General features: G+C 37.5%; 1 protein-coding gene and 1 long non-coding RNA gene across 7 annotated transcripts in view; one reads left to right on the top strand and one right to left on the bottom strand.

The window, feature by feature from the left end:
- Nucleotides 1–20,934, top strand: part of LOC114887785 — a 30,529-nt gene extending 9,595 nt beyond the window's left edge. Inside the window, exons 2-3 of the long non-coding RNA XR_003791583.1 lie at nt 13,588–13,704; nt 20,454–20,934. This is a non-coding gene — a long non-coding RNA (uncharacterized LOC114887785). The remainder of the gene's footprint in view (nt 1–13,587; nt 13,705–20,453) is intronic.
- Nucleotides 1–25,833, bottom strand: part of C2CD3 (C2 calcium dependent domain containing 3) — a 130,666-nt gene that overhangs the window by 89,516 nt on the left and 15,317 nt on the right. For 5 of the 6 annotated variants that reach the window (XM_029209643.1, XM_029209645.1, XM_029209647.1 and 2 more), the window contains exons 6-7: nt 18,830–18,962; nt 18,262–18,390 (exon numbers count right to left, since the gene is read on the bottom strand). In XM_029209643.1, coding sequence (XP_029065476.1) covers nt 18,262–18,390; nt 18,830–18,962 — 262 coding nt within the window. Of the gene's footprint in view, nt 1–2,856; nt 3,075–18,261; nt 18,391–18,829; nt 18,963–25,833 lie in introns of those variants that run through there. The other variant, XM_029209649.1, reaches the window with a different exon arrangement.

Genomic DNA, 25,833 nt, shown 5'->3' with positions numbered 1-25,833 from the left:
TATATTACAATTTTTTGTTGTTAATCTTCAGGGTTAACATCATATCAGAGCCAAGTATAATTTACTATACTTTCTTTACAACTTCTAGTTTTCCTTGTTTTAATAACTGTCTTAACTTTCATTTACTTAGTTTTCTACGTGCCTATTACCATTTCATTATTGAACTCTCCAAGAGAACGGACAGATTTCTTCTCATTCTGCTCAAACACAGGAGAAATGTGCTTCCACCTACCCTTTCCCCTCCTTAGAAATATCCCTACTGAAGCCCTGTCCTGCTTCCATAAGAAGTGTTCGCTCTCTAAATATGACACAGGCCATAAAGCTCCTCTTCTCTTTCTTCTCTGTTACATCCCCTACTTCTTAGACTCCATGCCTTGCTCTTTATTCCTATATTCTCTTTGTTGTAGAGAATACCCTATGGTTCCCTGAGAACTAGTGCAAGAGAGGCAATCTTTCGAGTCCCTGCATGTATGAAGATATTTTTACTCTACCCTCACACATGATTGATTGGAAACGGAATTTGAGGTCAACAATCAAGAATTTTCAGAATCCTGGGAATTTCCTTGTGGTCCAGTGGGTAAGACTCCATGCTCCCAGTACAGGGGGCCTGGGTTCAATCCCTAGTTGGGGAACTAGATCCCACATGCATGCTGCAACTAAGAGTTCGCATGCCACAACTAAGAAGTCCACATGCTACAACTAAACATTCTGCAATGAAGATCCCGCACACCACAACAAAGATCCCACATGCCGCAACTAAGACCTGGCGCAGCCTAAACAAACAAACAAAAATAATAAATAAATATTAAAAAAAAAAAGAATTTTCAGAATCCTGAAAGCAATTCTCCACTGTCTTCCATGGAGCTGGAAGAAAACTCTTTTTTATTTCCGGCTGTATTGAGGTATAATTGACAAATAAAATTGTAACATATTAAAAGTGTACAATTGATGACTTGATATACATTGTGAAAGAATTCCTCTCATTGAGTTAATTAATGCATCTATCACCTCACATATTTCCCTTTCCCTTCTTTCTTCCTTCCTTCTTTCCTTCCCTTTTTATTTTCTTGTGAGAACATTTAAGTTCTACTCTCTCAGTAAATTTCAGTTATGCAATACAGTGTTATCAACTATAGTCACATTATAACTAGATCCTCAGACTTTATTATTCTTATAACTGAAAATGTGTACCATTTTACCAACCCCTCCCTATTTTCTCCAACCCCCAGAAACCACTTTTTGATAATGTTTCAATAAATTGGACTTTATTTTTGATTCCACATATAAGTGATACCATGTAGTATTTCTCTGTCTGGCTTATTTCGCTTAGCATAATGCTCTCCTGGTTCATCCATGTTGTCACAAACGACAGGATTTCCTTCTTTGTTAAGGCTGAATAATATTCATTCCATATTTTCTTGATCCATTCATCCACTGATAGACACTTAGGTTGTTTCCACACCTTGGCTATTATGTATAATGCTGCAATGAACATGAGAGTACAAATATCTCATCAACATAATCATTTCAAGCAAACTAAATGTCCATCAACAGAGGAATGGATAAAGATGTGGTACATATATACAATGGACTATTACTCAGCCATAAAAAGGAATGAATAATGCCATCTGCAGTGACATGGGTGGACCTAGAGATTGTCATACAGAGTGAAGTAAGTCAGAAAGAGAAAGCCAAACATCATATAATATTGCTTATATGTGGAATCTAGAAAAACGGTTCAGATGAACTTATTGGCAAATCAGAAAGAGAGTTACAGAATAGAAAATAACCTTATGGTTACCAAGGGGGGATGGAGGGGGTGGGATGAACTGGGAAACTGGATTGACATACATACACTGCTATATATAAAATAGATAATTAATGAGAACATACTGTATAGCACAGGGAGCTCTACTCAATGCTCTGTGGTGACCTAAATGAGAAGGAAATCTATACAACAGTGGATATATGTATATATATAACTAATTCACTTTGCTGTACAGCAGAAACTAACACAACATTGTAAAGCAACTATACTCCAATAAAAAAAAAAAGATAAACAACAAGGATCTACTGTATAGCACAGGGAACTCTACTCAATACTCTGTAATAACCTATATGGGAAAAGAATCTAAAAAAGAATAGATATATGTATATGTATAACAAAACCACTTTGCTGTACACCTGAAACACAACATTGTAAATCAACTATACTCCAATATAAAATAAATTTTTTAAATTTCAAAAAAAAAACAGACAATGATTTCATTTCCTTTGTATATACAACCAGAATTGGGATTGCTGGGTCATATGGAAGCTCTATTCTTAATTTCTGGAGGAACCTCCATACTGTTTTCCATAGTGACTATACCAGTTTACATTCCCAACAACAGTGTACAGGGTTTTCTTTTTCTCCAAATTCTCACCAGCATTTGTTATCTCCTTTCTTTTTGTAACAGACATTTTAATAGGTGTGAAGTGATATCTCATTATGGTTTTGATGTGCAGTTCCCTGATGATTAATGATGTTGAGTACATTTTCTTGTACCTCTTGGCCATTTGTATGTCTTCTTTGGAAAAAAGGTCTATTTAGGTCTTTTGCCCAATTTTTAATTGGGCTATTTGTTTGTTGTTTTTTTTACTATAGAGTTGTATAAGTTCCTTGTATATTTTGGATATCAACCCCATATCAGATACGTGGTTTGCAAATATTTTCTGCCTTTGCATTTTGTTGATGGTTTTCTTTGCTGTGTTTTAGTTTCATGTGGTCCCACTTACTTATTTTTGCTTTTGTTCCCTTTGATTTGGGTGTCAAGTCCAAAAAATTATTGACAAGACCAATGTCAAGGAGCTTACCCCGCTATGTTTTCTTTCAGGAGTTTTATGGTTTCAGGTCCATGCTCAAGTCTTTAATCCATTTTGAGTTGATTTCTGTGTACAGTGTAAAACAGTGTCCAGTTTCTTTTTTTTTTTGTATTTTTTAATTTTTTTATTCAAACAGAAAGTCACAAAAATTATACTCATCCTCATCAGTTCACTCAGTCCCATGTAATTAATTTTTGTTTCATCTTGATCTTTTGTTAGCACTTTTATGAATTCATCAGTTTTCCATTAGAGTTCTGAAAATGCTTATTCATTCAGTTCAGCAGTATAGTCGGTTACCAGAAACCTGTACTTGTCACAGTCTTTTCCATGAATTCCTTGAAGATGAACCCTTTTATAGGAACATTTTTGCAAAAGCAAGAGACTACACCCAGAACTGTCTGTAAATGACAAAAGACTTAAAAATGACCACAGTTAAAGATTTCACGAAAGTTCATAATAATGCAATTGACAAGGAAATTTAGTTATTTCTGAGATATACATTTTAAAATAATAACTAGAATGATGACTTATAACATTATACCAGAACATATAAGATTTTTAGGAATTTCATGTAATGTCTGAAACATTTATATTAACATATTTCCATACAAATAACCCAAAGAAAGTTTAGTACTAGTCGTTTTTTTGTTTTTTTTAATTTTTTAATTTAATTTTACTTATTTTTTTAAACAGCAGATTCTTATTAGTCATCCATTTTATACACATCAGTGCATACATGTCAATCCCAATCGCCCAATTCATCACACCAGCATCCTCATCCCCTGCGGCTTTCTCCCCTTGGTGTCCATATGTTTGTTCTCTACATCTGTGTCTCAATTACTGGCCTGCAAACTGGTTCATCTGTACCATTTTTTTTGGTTCCATATACATGCGTTAATATATGATATTTGTTTTTCTCTTTCTGACTTACTTCACTCTGTATGACAGCCTCTAGATCCATCCATGTCTCAACAAATGACCGAATATTGTGCCTTTTTATGGCTGAGTAATATTCCATTGTATATACGTACCACATCTTCTTTATCCATTCGTCTGTCGATGGGCATTTAGGTTGCTTCCATGACCTGGCTATGGTAAATAGTGCTGCAGTGAACAATGGGGTGCATGTGTCTTTTTGAATTATGGTTTTCTCTGGGTATATGCCCAGTAGTGGGATTGCTGGATCATATGGTAATTCTATTTTTAGTTTCTTAAGGAACCTCCATACTGTTCTCCATAGAGGCTATATCAATTTACATTCCCACCAACAGTGCAAGAGGGTTCCCTTTTCTCCACACCCTCTCCAGCATTTGCTGTTTGTAGATTTTCTGATGATGCCCATTCTAACTGGTGTGAGATGATACCTCGTAGTTTTGATTTGCATTTCTCTAATAATTAGTGATGTTCAGCAGCTTATCATGTGCTTCTTGGCCATCTGTATGTCTTCTTTGGAGAAATGTCTATTTAGGTCTTCTGCCCGGTTTTGGATTGGGTTGTTTGTTTCTTTAATATTGAGCTACACGAGCTGTTTATATATTTTGGAGATTAATCCTTTGTAAATTGATTCATTTGCAAATATTTTCTCCCACTCTGAGGGTTGTCTTTTCATCTTGTTTATGGTTTCCTTTGCTGTGCAAAAGCTTTGAAGTTTCATTAGGTCCCATTTGTTTATTTTTGTTTTTACTTCCATTACTCTAGGAGGTGGATCAAAAAAGATCTTGCTGTGATTTATGTCAAAGAGTGTTCTTCCTATGTTTTCCTCTAAGAGTTTTATAGTGTCCGGTCTTACATTTAGGTCTCAAATCCATTTTGAGTTTATTTTTGTGTATGGTGTTAGGGAGTGTTCTAATTTCATTCTTTTACATGTAGCTGTCCAGTTTTCCCAGCATCACTTATTGAAGAGACTGTCTTTTCTCCATTGTATATCCTTGCCTCCTTTGTCATAGATTAGTTGACCATAGGTGTGTGGGTTTATCTCTGGGCTTTCTATCTTGTTCCATTGTTCTATGTCGCTGTTTTCGTGCCAGTACCATATTGTCTTGATTACTGTGACTTTGTAGTATAGTCTGAAGTCAGGGAGTCTGATTCCTCCAGCTCCGTTTTTTTCCCTCAAGACTGCTTTGGCTATTTGGGGTCTTTTGTGTCTCCATACAAATTTTAAGATTTTTTGTTCTAGTTCCGAAAAAAATGCTATTGGTAATCTGATAGGGATTGCATTAAATCTGTACATTGCTTTGGGTAGTATAATCATTTTCAAAATTTGGATTCTTCCAATCCAAGAATATGGTATATCTCTCCATCTGATGGTTTCATCTTTAATTTCTTTCATCAGTGTCTTATAGTTTTCTGCATACAGGTCTTTTGTCTCCCTAGGTAGGTTTATTCCTAGGTATTTTATTCTTTTTGTTGCAGTGGTAAATGGAAGTGTTTCCTTAATTTGTCTTTCAGATTTTTCATCATTAGTGTATAGTAATGCAAGAGATTTCTGTGCATTAATTTCATATCCTGCAACTTTACCAAATTCATTGATTAGCTCTAGTAGTTTTCTGATGGCATTTTTAGGATTCTTTCTATATAGTATCATGTCATCTGCAAACAGTGACAGTTTTACTTCTTCTTTTCCAATTTGTATTCCTTTTATTTTTTTTCTTCTCTGATTGCCGTGGCTAGGACTTCCAAAAGTATGTTGAATAACAGTGGTGAGAGTGGACATCGTTGTCTTGTTCCTGATCTTAGAGAAAATGCTTTAAGTTTTTCACCATTGAGAATGATGTTTGCTGATGGTTTGTCGTATATGGCCTTTATTATGTTGAGGTAGGTTCCCTCTATGCCCGCTTTCTGGAGTTTTTTATCATAAATGGGTGTTGAATTTTGTCAAAAGCTTTTTCTGCATCCTTTGAGATGATCATATGGTTTTGTATTTTTTTTTGCGGTACACAGGCCTCTCACTGTTGTGGCCTCTCCCGGTGCGAATCCGGCACAGGCTCCGGACGTGCAGGCTCAGCGGCCATGGCTCACAGGCCCAGCCACTCCGCGGGATGCGGGATCTTCCCGGACCGGGGCACGAACCTGCGTCCCCTGCATCAGCAGGTGGACTCTCAACCACTGTGCCACCAGGGAAGCCCTGATCATATGGTTTTTATTCTTCAATTTATTAATATGGTGTATCACATTGATTGAATGGCATACACTGAAGAATCCTTGCATCCCTGGGATAAATCCCACTTGATCATGGTGTATGATACTTTTAATGCGTTGTTGGATTCTGTTTGTTAGTATTTTGTTGAGGATTTTTGCATCTATATTCATCAGTGATATTGGTCTGTAATTTTCTTTTTTTCTAGTATCTGTGTCTGGTTTTGGTATCAGGGTGATGGTGGCCTCATAGAATGGGTCTGGGAGTGTTCCTCCCTCTGCAATTTTTTGGAAGAGTTTGAGAAGGATGGGTGTTAGCTCTTCTCTAAATGTTTGAGAGAATTCACCTGTAAAGCTATCTGGTCCTGGACTTTTGTTTGTTGGAAGATTTTTAATCACAGTTTCAATTTCATTACTTGTGATTGGTCTGTTCATATTTTCTGTTTCCTCCTGGTTCAGTCTTAGAAGGTTATACCTTTCTAAGAATTTGTCCATTTCTTCCAGGTTGTCCATTTTATTGGCATAGAGTTGGTTGTAGTAGTCTCTTAGGATGCTTTGTATCTCTGCGATGTCTGTTGTAACTTCTCCTTTTTCATTTCTGATTTTATTGATTTGAGTCCTCTCCCTCTTTTTCTTGATTCTGGCTAATGGTTTATCAATTTTGTTTATCTTCTCAAAGAACCAGCTTTTAGTTTTATTGATCTTTGCTATTTTTTTCTTTGTTTCTATTTCATTTATTTCTGCTCTGATTTTTGTGATTTCTTCCCTTCTGCTAACTTTGGGTTTTGTTTGTTCTTCTGTCCCTAGTTCCTTTAGGTGTAAGGTTAGGTTGTTTAGTTGAGATTTTTCTTGTTTCTTGAGGTAGGCTTGTATAGCTATAAACTTCCCTCTTATAACTGCTTTTGCTGCATCCCATAGGTTTTGGATTGTTGTGTTTTCATTGTCATTTGTCTCTAGGTATTTTTTGATTTCCTCTTTGATTTCTTGGTTATTTAGTAACGCATTGTTTAGCCTCCGTGTGTTCGTGTTTTTTATGTTTTGTTCCCTGTAATTGATTTCTAATCTCATAGTGTTGTGGTCAGAAAAGATGCTTGATATGATTTCAATTTTCTTAAATTTACTGAGGCTTGATTTGTGACCCAAGATGTGATCTATCCTGGAGAATGTTCTGTGCACCCCTGAGAAGAAAGTGTAATCTGCCCCTGTTGGATGGAATGTCCTACAAATATCAATTAAATCTCTCTGGTCTATTGTGTCATTTAAAGCTTGTGTTTCCTTATTAATTTTCTGTTTGGATGACCTGTCCATTGGTGTAAGTGAGGTGTTAAAGTCCCCCACTATTATTGTGTTACTGTCGATTTCCTCTTTTACAGCTGTTACCAGTTGCCTTATGTATTGAGGTGCTCCTATGTTGGGTGCACATATATTTATAATTGTTATATCTTCTTCTTGGATTGATCCCTTGATCATTATGTAGTGTCCTCCCGTGTCTCTTGTAACACTCTTTAAAGTCTATTTTATCTGTTATGAGTATTGCTACTCTAGCTTTGATTTCCATTTGCATGGAATATCTTTTTCCATCCCCTCACTTTCAGTCTGTTTGTGTCCCTAGGTCTGAAGTGGGTCTTTTGTAGACAGCATATAGATGGGTCTTGTTTTTGTATCCATTCAGCGAGCCTGTGTCTTTTGGTTGGAGCATTTAATCCATTCACGTTTAAGGTAATTATCGATACTATGTTCCTATGACCATTTTCTTAATTGTTTTGGGTTTGTTTTTGTAGGTCTTTTTCTTCTCTTGTGTCTCCCACTTAGAGAAGTTCCTTTAGCATTTGTTGTAGAGTTGGTTTGGTGGTGCTGAATTCTCTTAGCTTTTGCTTGTCTGTAAAGCTTTTGATTTCTCCATCAAATCTGAATGATATCCTTGCCGGGTAGAGTAATCTTGGTTGTAGGTTCTTCCCTTTCATCACTTTAAATATGTCATGCCACTCCCTTCTGGCTTGTAGAGTTTCTGCTGAGAAATCAGCTGTTAACCTTATGGGAGTTCCCTTGTATGTTATTTGTTGTTTTTCCATGCTGCTTTCAATAATTTTTCTTTGTCTTTAATTTTTTCTAATTTGATTACTATGTGTCTCGGAGTGTTTCTCCGTGGGTTTATCCTGTATGGGACTCTCTGTGCTTCCTGGACTTGGGTGGCTATTTCATTTCCCATGTTAGGGAAGTTTTTGACTATAATCTCTTCAAATATTTTCTCGTGTCCTTTCTCTCTCTCTTCTTCTGGGACCCCTATAATGTAAATGTTGTTGCGTTTAATGTTGTCCCAGAGGTCTCTTAGGCTGTCTTCATTTCTTTTCATTCTTTTTCTTTATTCTGTTCTGCAGCAGTGAATTCCACCATTCTGTCTTCCAGGTCACTTATGTGTTTTTCTGCCTCAGTTATTCTGCTATTGATTCCTTCTAGTGTAGTTTTCATTTCAGTTATTGTATTGTTCATCTCTGTTTGTTTGTTCTTTAATTCTTCTAGGTCTTTGTTAAACGTTTCTTAAATCTTCTTGATCTTTGCCTCCATTCTTTTTCCGAGGTCCTGGATCATCTTCACTATCATTATTCTGAATTCTTTTTTTGGAAGGTTGCCTATCTCCACTTCATTTAGTTGTTTTTCTGGGGTTTTATCTTGTTCCTTCATCTGGTACATAGCCCTCTGCGTTTTCATATTGTCTATCTTTCTGTGAATGTGGGTTTTGTTCCATAGGCTGCAGGATTGTAGTTCTTCTTGCTTCTGCTGTCTGCCCTCTTGTGGATGAGGCTATCTAAGAGGATTGTGTAAGTTTCCTGATGGGAGGGACTGGTGGTGGGTAGAGCTGACTGTTGCTCTGGTGGGCAGAGCTCAGGGAAACTTTGATCCGCTTGACTGCTGATAGGTGGGGCTGGGTTCCCTCCCTGTTGGTTGTTTGGCCTGAGGCAACCCAACACTGGAGCCTACCTGGGCTCTTTGGTGGGGCTAATGACAGACTCTGGGAGGGCTCACGCCAAGGAGTACTTCCCAGAACTTCTGCTGCCAGTGTCCTTGTCCCCACGGTGAGCCTCAGCCACCCCCCACCTCTGCAGGAGACCCTCCAACACTGGCAGGTAGGTCTGGTTCAGTCTTCCCTGCGGTTACTGCTCCTTCCCCTGGGTCCCGATGTGCACGCTACTCCAAGAGTGGAGTCTTTGTTTCCCCCAGTCCTTTCGAAGTCCTGCAATCAAATCCCACTAGGCTTCAAAGTCTGATTCTCTAGGAATTCCTCCTCCCATTGCCGGACCCCCAGATTGGGAAGCCTGACGTGGGGCTCTGAACCTTCACTCCAGTGGGTGGACTTCTGTGTTGTAAGTGTTCTCCAGTCTGTGAGTCACCCACTCAGCAGTTATGGGATGTGATTTTACTATGATTTCGCCCCTCCTACCATCTCATTGTGGCTTCTCCTTTGTCTTTGGATGCGGGGTATCTTTTTTGGTGAGTTCCAGTGTCTTTCTGTCGATGATTGTCCATCAGCTAGTTATGATTCTGGTGTTCTCACAAGAGGGAGTGAGAGCATGTCTTTCTACTCCGCCATCTTGGTTCCTCCGGACTTACTGCCCATGCAGTTTCATTCTTTTACATGTGGTTGTCCATCATTTCCAACCATATTTATTGAAGAGAACATCCTTTCTCTATTAAGTATTCTTGGCCTCTTTGTTAAAAACTAATTGACCATATATGCATGGGTTTATTTCTGGGCTCTCTATTCTGTTCCATTGATCTACGTGTCTGTTTTTATGCCAACGCTATACTATTCTGATTACTATAGCTTTGGATTATACTTTGAAATCAGGAAGTGTGATTCCTCCAGCTTTGCTCTTTAAGATTGCTTTGGCTATTTGTGGTCCTATACAAATTTTAGGATCATTTTTTTCTATTTCTGTGAAAAATGCCACTGGAATTTTATAGACATTGCACTGAATCTAAAGATTGCTTTGGGTAGTATGAACATTTTTTTTTTTTTTTTTTTGGCGGTATGCGGGCCTCTCACTGTTGTGGCCTCTCCCGCTGCAAATCCGGCACAGGCTCCGGACGTGCAGGCCCAGCGGCCATGGCTCACGGGCCCACCCGCTCCGCGGCACGTGGGATCCTACTGGACCAGGGCACAAACCCATGTCCTCTGCAGTGGCAGGCGGACTCTCAACCACTGTGCCACCAGGGACGCCCAGTATGGACATTTTAACAATATTAACTCAATCCATGAACATGGAATATCTTTTCATTTATTTGTGTTCTCTTCAATTTTCTTTCATCAATGTCTTATAGTTTTCAGTAAACAGGTCTTTCATGTCCTTGATTTAACTTATACCTAGGTATGATTCTTTTTGATGCTATTGTAAATGATCTGTCTTCTTACTTTCTCTTTCTGATAGTTCATTGTTGGTGTAGAGAAACTCAACTGATTTTCATATACTGATTTTGTATCCTGCAACTTTACTGAATTCATTTATTCTAACTAGTTTTTCGATAGAGACTTTAGTGTTTAATGTCATCTACAAACAGTGGCAGTTTCACTTCTTCTTTTCCAATCTGAATGCTTTTTATTTCTTTTTCTTGCCTAATTGCTCTAGCTGGGACTTCCAGTACTGTGTTGATTAAAAGTGGTGACAGTAAGCATCTTTCTTTTATTCCTGATCTTAAAGGAAAAGCTTTCAATGTTTCATCATTGAGTATGATGTTAGTTGTGGGCTTGTCACACATGTTGCCTTTGTTATGTTGAGGTACATTTCCTCTATACCCAGTTTGTTGAGAGATTTTATCATGAATGGTGTTGAATTGTGTCAAATGCTTTTCCGTATCTATTAAGATGATCACATGATTTTTATCCTTCTTTTTGTTAATACGGTGTATGATATTTATTGATTTGCAAATGTCAAACCATCCTTGCATCCCTGGAACAAATTTCACTTGATGATGGCATATGATCCTTCTAATGTATTGTTGAATGTGATTTGGTAATATTTTGTCGAGGATTTTTGCCATTTATGTTCATAAGAGATATTGGCCTATGATTTTCTTTTCCTTACAGTGTCTTTGTCTGGCTTTAGTGTCAGAGTAATGCTGGCCTCATAAAGTGAATCTGGAAGCATTCCCTCCTCTTATGTGTTTTGGGAGAGTTTGAGAAAGATTGTATTAGTTCTTTAAATGTTTGGTGGAATTCACTACTGGAGTTTTCAAGACCTCAAATTTTGTTTTAATTTTATTTTATTTAATTTATCTTTTGGCTGTGTTGGATCTTCGTTGCTGTGCACGGGCTTTCTCTAGTTGCGGTGAGCAGGGGCTACTCTTCATTGCGGTGCACGGGCTTCTCTTGTTGTGGAGCACAGGCTCTAGGTGTGCAGGCTTCAGTAGTTGTGGCTCAAGGGCTAAGTATTTGTGGTTCGCGGCCTCCAGAGCACAGGCTCAGTAGTTGTGGCGCACGGGCTTTGTTGCTCTGTGGCATGTGGGATCTTCCTGGACCAGGGCTCGAACCCACGTCCCCTGCATTGGCAGGCAGATTCTTGACCACTGCACCACTAGGGAAGCCCTGAAATTATTTTGTTGGGAGGTTTTTAATTATGATTCAGTCTCCTTGCTAGTAATCAGTCTGTTCAGATTTTTCTGTTTCTTTATGATTCAGTTTTGGTAGATTGGATATAAAGTTATCCATTTCTTTTAGGTTTTGCAATTTGTTGGTGTATAATTTTTCATAGTAGTTTCTTACAATTCCTTGTATTTCTGTGATGTCAGTTATAATATCTCCTATTTCATTTATAATTCCATTGAAGTCCTCTCTCTTTTCGTCTTAGTAAGTCCAGCTAATGGTTTGTCTACTTCATCTTTTCAAAATACCAGCTATTAGTTTCATCGATCTTTTCTGTTGTCTTGTTAGTCTCTATTTCATTTATTTCTGCTCTGATCTTTGTTATTTCTGCTCTGATTTTTGTTATTTCCTCCCTTCTGCTAACTTTAGGCTTAGTTTGTTGTTTTTTTCTAGTCCCTTGAGGTGTAAATTTAGTTTTTTAGTTGAGCTCTTTGTTTCTTAATGCATGTATTTTTTAATCTTACATGTTATGTCTTACAAAACCTTACATGTTTCTTTTTTTTAAATTTTTATTTTATATTGGACCATAGTTGATTTAACAAGGTTGTTACTTTTGGGTGTACAGCAAAGTGATTCAGTTATACACTTAAATGTACATGTTTACTGCTATAAAATTCCCTCTTAGATATGCTTTTGCTGCATTCCATAGGTTTTGGTATGTTGTGTTTTTTTTCCCCTTGTCTTAAATGATATTTTTACATTTCTTATTTGATTTCTTCTTTGACACACTGGTTGCTAAGGAGCCTGTTGTTTAATCTGTACATATTTTTCAATTTTCTAGTTTTGGATATTGACTTTTAATTTTATACCATTGTAATCAGAAAGGATGCTTCATATTTCAATCTTCTTAAATATATTGACTTCTTTTGTGGCCTAACATATAATCTCTCCTGGAGAATGTTCCATGTGTGCTTGAGAAGTGTATGTATCCTGTTGCTGTTAGAGGGAATGTTCTGTATGTGTCTGTTACGGACATCTGACTTAATGTGCCATTTGAGTCCCGATGTTTCCTTACTGATTTTGTTTTGATGATCTATTCATTGTTAAAAGTGAAGTCCTCTGTATTGCTGTTTATTTCACCTTACAGATTTACTAACATTTGTTTTATATATTTAAGTACACCTAGGGTGGGTACCTAAATATTTACAGTTGTTGTATCCTTGTGATGAATTGACCAACTATAATTATATAATGACTTTATCTTGTTATAGTCTTTGGCTTAAAGTCTATTTTTTTCTGATATAAGAATAGGTAACTCCCCCACTCTCTTTTGGTTTCCACTCGCATGAAACATCTTTCATATCCCGTGTGTGTGTCCTTAAAGCTGAAGTGAGTCTCCTGTAAGGCAGCAGATAGTTGGGTCTTGTTTTTTTTATCCATTCAGCTACTCTCTATCTTATGATTGGAGAATTGAGTCCATCTACATTTAAAGTAATTAATGATAGGAGTGAACTTATTACTACCATTTTGGTAATTGCTTCCTGGTTGATTTGTAATTTTTTTGTTCCTTTCTTGCTCTCTTCCTTTAGGATTTGATGACTTTCTGTAGTGGTATGTTTTGCTTCCTTTCTCTTTCTCCTTTGTGTATCCACTATAGGCTTTTGCCCTGTGGTTACCATGAGGCTTACATAAAACAACTTACATTTATAATAGTCTATTTTAAGGTGATAACTTAACGTTGAACACATACCAAAGCTCCTCCCCCCCATATTTTAAGTTTTTGATGTCACAATTTGCATCGCTTTACACTGTATGTCCATTAACAACTTATTGTAGTCATATTTATTTTTATAACTTTTGTCTTTTAACCTTCATACTAGATTTGTAAGTGATTTCTCTACCATCATTAGAGTAATAGAGTATTCTGAATTTAACTGTATACTTAACTTTATCAATGAGTTTTATACTTTCATGTTTTCTTGCTACTAATTAGTGTCCTCTGGTTTCAGTTTGAAGAACTCCCTTTAATATTTCATGGAAGGTTGGTCTAATGGTGATGAACTCCTTCAGTTTTTGCTTGGAAAATACTCTTTCTCTCCTCCAATTCTGAAGGACAACTTTGGCAGGTACAGTATTCTTGTTTGGCCATTCTTTTTTTTCAGCACTTTGAATATAACATCGCACTCCCCTTTAGCATGCAAGATTTCTGCTGAAAAATCTGCTGAAAATCTTATGGAGGTTCCCTTGTCCATAACAAGTTGTTTTTCTCTTGCTGTTTTTAAGATGCTTTCCTTGTAACTTGACAATTTAATTATAACATGTCTTGGTGTGGGTCTCCTTTGAGTTGTCTTACTTGAAACTCTCTGGGCTTCCTGGATGTGAATGACTGTTTCCCAGGTTAGGGAAGTTTTCAGCCACTATTTCTTTGTATATTTCTTTTTTTAAAAAAAATATTTATTTTTTTGGCTACACCGGGTCTTAGCTGTGGCACGTGGTATCTTCTTTGTTGTGGCATGTGGAACCTTCATTGCGGCATGCGGGATCTTTAGTTGCAGCATGTGAACTCTTAGTTGCAGCCTGCGAACTCTTAGTTGTGGAATGTCAACTCTTAGTTGCGGCATGTGGGATCTAGTTTCCTGACCAGGGATTGAACCTGGGCATCCTGCATTGGGAGCATGGAATCTTAGCCACTGAACCACCAGGGAAGTCCCCATTATTTCTATGAATAAGCTTTTTGCCCCTTTCTCTATCTCTTCTTCTTCTGGCACCTTTATAATGTGTATATTGGTCTGTTTGTTGGTTCCCCAACATCCCTTAAGCTATCTAACTGCTTCATTTAAAACTTTTTCCTTTTTGCTCCTTTGATTGCATTCTACTGCCCTGTCTTTGAGTCTGCTGATCCTTTCTTCCCATTGATCTAGTCTGCTGTTGAACCCCTCCTGAATATTTCATTTCAGTTATTGTATTCTTCAGCTCTGTGATTTGTTTGGTACTTAAAAAGTTTTTCTATCTCTTTGTTGAAATTCTCACTTGGTTCATGCATTGGTCTCCTGACCTCAGTAAGCACACCTTTATGACCATTATTTTTAACCCTCTATCAGGTTAATTACTTATCTTTGCTTCATTAAGATCTGTTTTTGGATGTTTATCCTGTCCTTTTCTTTGGAACATATTCCTCTGTTTATTTTCCTTGCCTTTCTGTGTTGGTTTCTGCTTATTAGATAAAACCGTCACCCGTCTCAGTCTTGATAGAATGGTCTTGTGTAAGGGATGAACCTCATTGATCAGCCCAGTCCAAGATCTTAGTTGCCTCATAAGCTTTTGTGACTTTCTAAGCCTTCTTCTTTGTTCTTAGTGGCTCCCAGTAGTGGAGGGTGTGTTAAGACCCATTAGTGTCCCAAAGGGGAGGATCACAGCCAACATCTAGATGTACGCTGATTAGAAGCTGGACCCTCACTAGCAGCACCTTCCAGGGAGAAACTGGGAGATGGGTGTTTTTGCCTGCTTCCTCTGTGCTAGGTCTAGGTGTACAGCTGTCAGGGTGAGGGTGCTCCTGCACCCATTATGTTTTGGGGGCTCATCTCTCTGGTGAGAATCTTAAAAGTTGGGAATGCTAGATGTGGGGTTCAAGTCCTTTGCTCCTCAAGGAGAAGCTAGGAGTTGGGGATTCCCTTCTGATTGTATGGTGCTGTGTTGGGGGTGGGGTTTATGGTGAGAGTGTTTCTCAGACTTTCCTACTCATTTGATGATATTTTCCCATTCCTCTGATGTGTAGGAGTTGGTCAGTTACTTTCTCGATCTCTTTCAGAGGGAACTGCTCTGTGTGCAGCTGTACATTTGGTGCATCTGTGGGAGGACGTGAGCTCAGAAGCCTCCTATGTCTCCATTTTGGTCAACTCTATGGAATAAGTGATGTTATTCCAATTCCTGATATTGTATACATAAGCTTTTTTTTTCTTTTTGGACATTTTTAAGATTGTCTATTTATACTATTCTGAAAATTCATGATTGCATATCTTGGTGTAGTTTTTTTTCATTCACTGTGCTGGATTCTTGATTCCTATTTTTTTTTTTTAAACAGCTTTATTTAGACATAATTCACATAACATACAATTCACCCATTTAAGGTGAGCAATTCAATAGTTCTTAGTATGTTTACAAATATGAACAATCATCACCACAGTCAACTTCAGAACACTTATGCCACCTCAAAAAGAAACTCTGTATTCAAGACCTATCATCACTTATGCCCCATCCATCACACGCAGCCCTAAAGAACCACTAATCTTTATGGCGCTAGAGATTTGCCTATTTTGTACTTTTCATATAAATGTAATCATAAAATATATACTCTTTTGTGACTGGCCTCTTTCATTTAGCATGATGTTTTCAAGGTTCATTCATGCTGCAGCATGTTACCTGTACTTTATTCCTTTTTATGGCCAAATAATACTCCATTGTGTGGATATACCACTTTAAAACAATCCACTAATCAGCTGATGGACATTTTTGACTATTATGACTATGTAAATTCATGTACATGTTTTTGTGTGGACTTATATGTTCATTTTCCTTGGGTATATACTTAGGGAGTTGAATTGCTGGGTCATATGGTAACTTGATGTGTAGCAATTTAAGGAACTGACAGACTATCTTCCAAAGCGGCTGCATCATTGTACACTGCTATTAACAGTGTATGAGCGTTCCAAATTTTCCACATCCTCACCAACACTTAATCTGACTTTTTGATTCTAACCATCCTAGTGAGTATGAAGTTTTTTATAGTTTTGATTTGCATTTTCCTGATAACTAATGGTGTTGACATCTTTTATGTGCATATTAGCCATCTGACTATCTTCTTTGGACAAATCTCTATGTAGATACTTTGCCCATCTTTTAAATTGGGCTATTTGTGCCATAATTATTAAGTTGTTGAGTTCCTTATATAGTCTAGATATAAATCTTTTATCAGATATATAATTTGTAAATATTTTCTTCCATTCTGTGATCTTTTCACTTTCTTAATAGTATCCTTTGAAGCACATTTTAAATTTTGACTGAACCTAATTTATCTACTTATCTATTTTTTATTGTTGTTGGTTGTGTTTTTGATGCATATCTAAGAATCCTTTCCCAAATCCAAGGTTACAAAGATTTACCTCTGTGTTTTCTAAGAATTTTATAGTTTTAGTTCTTCCATTTAGCTATCTGATCCATGAGTTAATTTTTTCATATGGTTTGAGGTAAGGGTCCAATTTCATTTTTTCCATGTGGCTAGCCAGCTGTCCCAGTATCATTTGTTGAAAAGACAATTCTTTCCCCATTTAATGGTCTTGACACTCTTGTTGAAAATCAGCTGACCATAAACACATGGGTTTATTTCTAGACTATCAATTCTATTCCATTTATTTATATGTCTATCCTTATGCCAGTACTAAACTGACTTGATTACTCTTGCTTTATAGTAAGTTTTAAAATAGCAAAGTGTGAATCCTATTTTTTTCTTTTTCAAGATTCTTTTGGTTATTCTGGGTCCCTTGTAATTTCACAGTAATTTTATAATCAGCTTTTCAATTTCTACAAAGAAGCCAGCCATGATTCTGACAGGGACTGCATTGAATCATGAACATGGGGTTTTTTCCATTTATTTAGATCTTCTTTAGTTTCTTCCAACAATGTTTTGTAGTTTCCAGAGTTGTTTTACACTCCTTTAGTTAAATTTATCCCTAAGTATTTTATTCTTATCAATGCTATTATAAATGGAATTTTTTCTTAATTTTATTTATTTATTTATTATTGGTTTTCTGGCCACGCTGTGTGGCTTGCGGGATCTTAGTTCCTTGACCAGGGATCGAACCCGGGCCCCAGCAGTGAAAGCACAGAGTCCTACACTGGACCACCAGGGAATTCCCTTAATTTTACTTTTCAATTGTTCATTGCAAGTATATAAAAGTACAATTGACTTCTATATAACGATCGTGTATCCTGCAATCTGTCTGAATTTGTTTATTATTTCTAATAGTTTCTTAGAGGATTCTTTAGGATTGTTTTTTTTTGCGGTACACAGGCCTCTCACTGTTGTGGCCCCTCCCGTTGTGGAGCACAGGCTCCAGACGCACAGGCCCAGCTCCATGGCTCACGGGCCTAGCCGCTCTGCAGCATGTGGGATCCTCCCAGACCAGGGCATGAACCCGCGTCCCCTGCATTGGCAGGCGGACCCTCAACCACTGCGCCACCAGGGAAGCCCTAGGATTTTTTTACATACTAGATCATGTCATCTGTGAATAAAGAGTTTTACTTCTTCCTTTCCAATTTGGAACCCTTATATATTTTTTTCCTGCCTAATTGTTCAGGCCACATAGGTAGTAAGAGACAGACCTCAAATTTCAACTTGTGTCTGTTTAAAATCCATGTTCTTTTCATTATAACCTGCTAGCTAACCTTGGTGTTGGGGAGAGAGATGAAAAATAAGAATGGAAAGGTAGATTGGAGACCATTCTGTAAGTGAAGCTAAGAATAAAAGGCTAAAGATTGGATTTTTATTTAGTAGGTAGTGAATAACCAAGGGAATGACTTGGTTATTCTAAGGAAGTGTTGCTTTAAGAAGATAAATCTGTTAACAATGTACACAATGAATTGGAGGAATAATTTAAAAGGAAAGAAAGCTAGTTAAGAGCTCTTACCTGCCCAATAGCAGCTGTATGGCTCTGGTATCAGCTTTTGTGTCATGTTTCCAAAATGTATTCTCAGTTGGAGGGAGGAGGTGATCTTCAATGTGGTCTTTAAATTGATTCCTAGACAAGGCTTTGATTCTAAGGAATGAAAATAAATACTTTTTCAGTGGCTAACATATGGGAAAAATCTAAATCAGAATTAATTGAACATGGAATATTTAACATACTTCAGCCTTCACCTTAAATATACATAAAACTTCACAATTTACAAAGCCCTTTCCTATATTAGAATCTCATTTCATTTATGTAAGAGAGGGAGAAGAGAATATACCCATTTTTTATATGAGCATGCTGGTTCAGAAGGAGTTAAGAATTTAGCCATTTACATATTTAGCAAATGTCAGCACTAGGTCTAGATTTTGGGTATCTTAGCTCCTAGTTTAGGCTTCTTTTCTACCACATTAAGAATTACTTGCGAACATTTCCAAGATTATTCAGTCCATATCTTGACAAAAAACACATGTTAACAACTACCAAGAAATTAACTATTGGGGTTCACGTTTATCCAGTAACTTACTGTGTAGATGCTCTAAGAAAATCTTCCTTCATAGAAGGATGAACTTCTTCCAACAACATGCTAGTATCTGGGCTTGATTTCATTGTAGAAATCACCATGGCATTACGCAGTTTATTGCCTTGTTCTAACAGAGCTGAAGAGGGCAAAACAGAACACAGAAAATCTAAAATCCAACAGAAACACTTGAAACATTTAGCACCTTTCCTTCTCTCACAGGACTTACCATAGTGTACTATAATTGCTTACTTGTCTGCCTTCCCCACTAGCTTGAGAATCCCTTGCGGACATTCACCTTACAACAAATGTTTACTGAGCTTCTATCATGTGGACCGTTTTAGATGTTGGCATTACAGCAGTGAATGAAGTCTCCATTATGTAGAGACTGACCGCCTTTACTGGAGTCATTATATACATGCATTGACTCTTCCAACTGGTGTTTGCACATAACAAATTTAGTAATAGCTACATAATATATTATTTTTGTATCTAGCTATCTTACTGAATCTTACTGAATATCTTACTGAATTCTCTTATTTGTTTTAATATCATTATTATTTAAGGAACACTAACAACTATATCAGCTAAAACTGTTAGGAGTCATAGTGATAATCTAGTCCAAATGTATACTTTTATGGATGAAGAAAAGAATACCAAAACATTTCTATGACTTGTCTAAGATCATACATCAGGTTAACAGAAAAGTCAGGATAAAGTCTTTAAACTTTCTGATAGGTAAAATTTCTCCCATCCCTAAGCAACAACAACAATTACAGAGGATAACATTTATTGAACCCTTACCACTTCCTGGGCACTACTCTAAGTATGTTATGTATAGGAACTCATTTAATCCTCCCAACAATCCTCTGAAATAGGTACTATAATTTCCTTCATTTTCCAGATGACAAAGCTGAGGCACAGAGGATATGTAACTTGCCCAAGTTATGCATGCAGTATAACCAGGATGACTCTACATCCTATGATTTAACCACTATACATATATGAGCCCACTTTTTCTTAGACTTCTTTTTAAAAGCTTAGGACCAGTGGTATTATTTCAAGGAACACTGGGAAGAATTATTATTTTCTTGAGGTTCCACAGTTGCTTAGGACGCAGGTAAGACTAGATACCAAATGCCTGTCCATCTTGGTCTAGAGTTTTATAGCTTCTAAAAATAAAGAAGACATGGCAGTCAGGCCAAGAAAATAATAAGCCAAACAGATCCATAAACATTCAACATTTGTTAGCATAAAGAGTTCAAAATATAGCTTAAAAACTCAAAACCCCAAACCCGAAAAACCCTGAAATATTGTATGTTCAATGTGTTATGTGAAAGTATAAGTAAAAGAAAAATAAAGATCACCATCTGTGGCAGGCAGAATTCTACACTTGATCTTAGCCAAAAGGCCAAAAAGTGATGTAGGTAGAATTCTAAGATAGTTCCCCCCCAAATTTCCGGCCACTGGTATACAAATACCTTCTCCCAGTGATTCAGTCATCTAGGTATTGCCATAAAGGGATTTTACAGATGTAATTATGGTTCCAAATCAGTCTACCTCAAGACTGGGAGATTACCTTGGTGGTCCCAAACCTTTATAAAGCAGAGTTTTTTCTGGCTGTTTGCAGGATATGAACTCAGAGATTTAAAGCATGAGAAGGATGTAATGTTTCATTGCTGTCTTGAAGATGGAGAGGACCACGTGGCAAGAAATGCATGTGGCCTTACGGCCTTTAGGAGCTGAGAGTGGACCCTGGCTGACCGCCAGCAAGGAAATGGGACCGCAGTCCTACTACTGCAAGGAACTGGATTCTGTCAACAAGAATGAACTTGAAAGTGAATTTTCCCTCAGAGCTTCCAGATGAGAATTTAGCTTGGCTGACACCTTGATTGTAGCCTATGATATCCTAAGCAGAAAACCCAACCATACCTTGCTGGACTTCAGATCCACAAAACTGTGACTAATAAATGGGTATTCTTTTAAGCCATTAAGTTTGTGGTTACTTGTTATGCAGCAATAGAAAACTAATATTCTCATTAATGCCACTACCCACAAATACTGATTAACATTTTGATATATTCTGGATAGTTTTTGTGTGTGTGTGTGTGGCTACGTTGGGTCTTCGTTGCTGTGCACGGGCTTTCTCTAGTTGCGGCGAGCGGGGGCTACTCTTCGTTGTGGTGCACGGGCTTCTAATTGTGGTGGCTTCTCTGTGTGGAACACAGGCTCTAGGTGTGCGGGCTTCAGTAGCTGTGGCTCGCAGGCTCTAGAGCGCAGGCTCAGTGGTTGTGGCGAACAGGCTTAACTGCTCCGCGGCATGTGGGATCTTCCCGGACCAGGGCTCGGACCTGTGTCCCCTGCATTGGCAGGCAGATTCTTAACCACTGCGCCACCAGGGAAGTCCCCCGGATAGTTTTTAATCTACGCATACATACATCTATATATGTATGTGTGTGTGTATATATATAAATTTTTTCTTTTGCAAAAGTGGTATATTATGTATACAGTTTTTTTTGAATTTTTATTTTTTTTTATACAGCAGGTTCTTTATTAGTTATCTATTTTATACATATTAGTGTATACATGTCAATTCCAATCACCCAATTCATCACACCACCACCCCCACTTCCCCCCCTGGTGTCCATACACTTGTTCTCTACATCTGTCTCTCTACTTCTGCCTTGCAAACCAGTTCATCTGTACCATTTTTCTAGATTCCACGTATGTGCATTAATATACAATATTTGTTTTTCTCTTTCTGACTTACCTCACTCTGTATGACAGTCTCTAGGTCCATCCATATCTCTACAAATGACCCAATTATGTATACTGTTTTATAACTGCTTTTTCACTTAATAATATGCATTAACTTTTTCTATGTAAATAATGGCTATATAAGTATGTATTTTTGTTTTTACTTATTTAAAAAAAAAATCTCTTTGGGATTCAGTCAGAAAATGGCTGTCCTGTTTATTCAGTGAGAAAGGGTGAGGAAAACATGGTCTGCTAGCATTGAAAATTTGGTTAAGGAAGCTTGCTATGTGACAGGAAGCCCTCCTCCTTTTAGTTTCTAGTTAATACCCGGCTTAATTTGATATGGTTTAAAGTTCTTTAATGAGGTGGGCACACTCAATAAATGCTTTATGAATAAAGTAGGTAATGACAAGCAGTGTCAATAATAAATTTCATTTGATTTCAGGGCCATGTAGAAAAATAGTTTTTCTACTGATACCCAAAATGTCCCTAGAGATATTTGGTACTTGGTACTTTATAATCTAACCATACACAATTATATTTAATTCCTTAAACACAATACTTCCTTTGTGCTCTCAAAGTTCTGCGTATCTGATTCCATCAAAGAATTACCATGCAGTATTAAAATTGTCTATCTCACCCAAACAACTTTGAGACGAGAGATTGGCTTTTGTTGGTCTTTGTATGCTCAGTACGTAGTATATATCAGGAATTTGATTAAATGTTTCAATAAATACTTCCACTGTTGCATATATCATACAAAATTGTACTGTATCTGCTTTAGAGTCTGTTTCCTTTACTACAGTGCATTCATTAAGTCAGGGACTATCTTATTTATCACTGTAACCCCAATACTCAAAACAATGGCTGACACAAAATAGGCACTCAAAAGATATCTGCTGAATTGAACTGAGCTTAAAGTTTTCATCCCTGCTAAATAAAATTTCCCTGGGAATAGTAATATTTTAAGAGTGACTTAATTAGTCATTTGAATAGGAATAGGTACTTAAGATACTTTACAATAGCAGGTTTTAAAAAAGAAATAAACATTGCAGACAACAAGTAGGACAAATCTGAGCAAGGGTGGTCTATTCATTGGCCTCCAAGTGGTTTCTTCCTTGAAACAGCCATTCTTAGAATAGTTTCTCTAAAGTCTAAGGCATGGCAACAACACCACCTTAACTCCCCTTCTTAAGAGGAAGCTGGTTCCACACTAAAAGAGCTGTCATGGCATCTTCCTGCACCTCAACTCAATAATTATTTTTTTAACACAAGGGAAGGGCACTTAGCTGAGTTCATGACAAATGTTTCCCTTGTTTATTTCCTACATGCCATGGGCACAGCCCCTGCTAAACAGGGAGGTACACAGCTTTTGGTTTTTGTTCCTACTCCTTGTTATCTATTCTAAACCCCAACTCTTAACAAACTTATGGTTATCAGTGGGGGAAGGTTAGGGAGAAGGGAGAGTTAGGGAGTTTGGGATTGAAATGTACACACTGCTATATTTAAAATGGATAACCAACAAGGACCTACTGTATAGCACAGGGAACTCTGCTCAATGTTATGTGGCAGCCTGGATGGGAGGGGAGTTTGGGGGAGAATGGATACATGTATATGTATGGCTGAGTTCCTTTGCTGTGCACCCGGAACTATCACAACATTGTTAATCGGCTATACTGTAATATAAAATAAAAAGTTAAAAAACAAAAAACAAGAAAACTGCCAACTCTTATAAGCAGGATGTGTAGTTAGTGTTTCATAAATTCTAGCTCGATGACTAATTCAGCTCTGTCCCCCCCTTACTGGTATGATGTCAGTATAATAAAGACCAGGAAGATAATTAGGTTTATGTATTTGTTATAAACCTCCATGACTAGCTTTAGACCTGCTTACTAAAATGACCCACTTAATCTTAGTGCTCCACGGTCTTGTGGTTAGAAGGGATCTTTAAAGATCATATCTGTCTACTTGATGATTTAATTCCATCTGTAAGAGTCCCATGACAAGGTTATCCAGCCCATACTCGAGGATTCCCAGTGATACAGAATTCACTATCTCTTGAAGCTATCCCTTCCCACTTTTGCAAGGAAGAACTATTAACCCAGACTGAGTCACAATCTGTCTTGTTTTATCTTTAAACCCAATGATCCTAGTACATCTTATGGAAGAAATTTGCACATTGGCAGCCCATGGGTTGCACCTGGCATATTTTATTTGGCTTGAACAGTTGGCCAGCATAGTCTTGATTTTTAAAAAAAGCAGGCCTAGGTAAACAAGGAACCTACAGTAGGATGAAGCAAAGGACTTTGCTGTACAGTTTAAGATAATGATGAACTGGAGCTGAGAAGCCGCTATCCCGTTTGATAGGGCAGAAGCCCCCTAACTGTGAGCCTGTGTCTTCATTTTAAAATGGGGATAACAATCCCAACCTCACTTGGTTTTTGTGTATAAGGCACTTGGCATAGTAGGTAGCACATAATGAACGGTAAGTAAATGGTAGCTGTTTTCTTGAGGCTAAATATCTCTTGGTAGTCCCTTCCCCAGTCTAGGTACTCTCCTTAGAAGGAACTCATCTTCTATAGATCTTTAATATTAACTTCTTAAAGAAGACTTCCTTTGGGACTTCCCTGGTGACACAGTGGTTAAGAATATGCCTGCCAATGCAGGGGACACAGGATCAAGCCCTGGTCTGGGAAGATCCCATATACCGCGGGGCAACTAAGCCTGTGCGCTGCAACTACTGAGCCTGTGCTCTAGATCCCGTGAGGCACAACTACTGGGTCCATGTGCCACAACTACTGAAGCCTGTGCACCTAGAGCCTGTGCTCTGAAACAACAGAAGCCAATGCAATGAGAAGCCCACGCACCACAACAAAGAGTAGTCCCCCGCTCGCCGCAACTGGAGAAAGCCGACACACAGCAACGAAGACCCAATGCAGCAAAAACAACAACAACAAAAAAAGTTAAAAAAAATTAAAACCTCCCATTTACCATTGCAACAAAAAGAATAAAATATCTAGGAATAAACCTACCTGAGGAGACAAAAGGCCTGTATGCAGAAAATTATAAGACACTGATGAAAGAGATTAAAGATGACACAAATAGATGGAGAGATATACCGTGTTCTTGGACTGGAAGAATCAACATTGTGAAAATGACTATATTACCAAAAGCAATCTACAGATTCAATGCAATCCCTATCAAACTACCACTGGCATTTTTCACAGAACTAGAACAAAAAATTTCACAATTTGTATGGAAACACAAAAGACCCCAAATAGCCAAAGCAATCTTGAGAAAGAAAAACGGAGCTGGAGGAATCAGGCTCCCTGACTTCAGACTATACCACAAAGCTACAGTCATCACGACAGTATGGTACTGGCACACACACAAAAAATAGATCAATGGAACAGGACAGAAAGCCCAGAGATAAACCCATGCACATATGGTCACCTTATCTTTGATAAAGAAGGCAAGAATATACAGTGGAGAAAAGACTGCCTCTTCAATAAGTGGTGCTGGGAAAACTGGACAGCTACATGTAAAAGAATGAAATTAGAACACTCCCTAACACCATACACAAAAATAAACTCAAAATGGATTAAAGACCTAAATGTAAGGCCAGACACTATAAAACTCATAGAGAAAAACATAGGCAGAACACTCTTTGACATAAATCACAGCAAGATCCTTTTTGACCCACCTCCTAGAGAAATGGAAATAAAAACAAAAATAAACAAATGGGACCTAATGAAACTTAAAAGCTTTTGCACAGCAAAGGAAATAATAAACAAGATGAAAAGACTACCCTCAGAATGGGAGAAAATATTTGCAAATGAAGAAATTGACAAAGAATTAATCTCCAAAATTTACAAGAAGCTCATGCAGTTTAGTATCAAAAAAACAAACAACCCAATCCAAAAATGGGCAGAAGACCTAAACAGACATTTCTCCAAAGAAGATATACAGATTGCCAACAAACACATGAAAGCATGCTCAACATCATTAATCATTAGAGAAATGCAAATCAAAACTACAATGAGATATCATCTCATACCAGTCAGAATGGCCATCATCAAAAAAATCTACAAACAATAAATGTTGGAGAGGGTGTGGAGAAAAGGGAACCCTCTTGCACTGTTGGTGGGAATGTAAATTGATACAGCGACTATGGAGAACAGTATGGAGGTTCCTTAAAAAACTAGTAATAGAACTACCATACGACCCAGCAGTCCCACTACTGGGCATATACC

Source organism: Monodon monoceros, unplaced genomic scaffold (genome assembly GCF_005190385.1).
Source record: "Monodon monoceros isolate NGI ecotype Baffin Bay Population unplaced genomic scaffold, NGI_Narwhal_1 Super_Scaffold_7, whole genome shotgun sequence".
Taxonomy (NCBI): Eukaryota; Metazoa; Chordata; class Mammalia; order Artiodactyla; family Monodontidae; genus Monodon; species Monodon monoceros.
The sequence above is the reverse complement of the archived record's forward strand: the minus strand, read 5'-3'. Positions and strand labels throughout refer to the sequence as shown.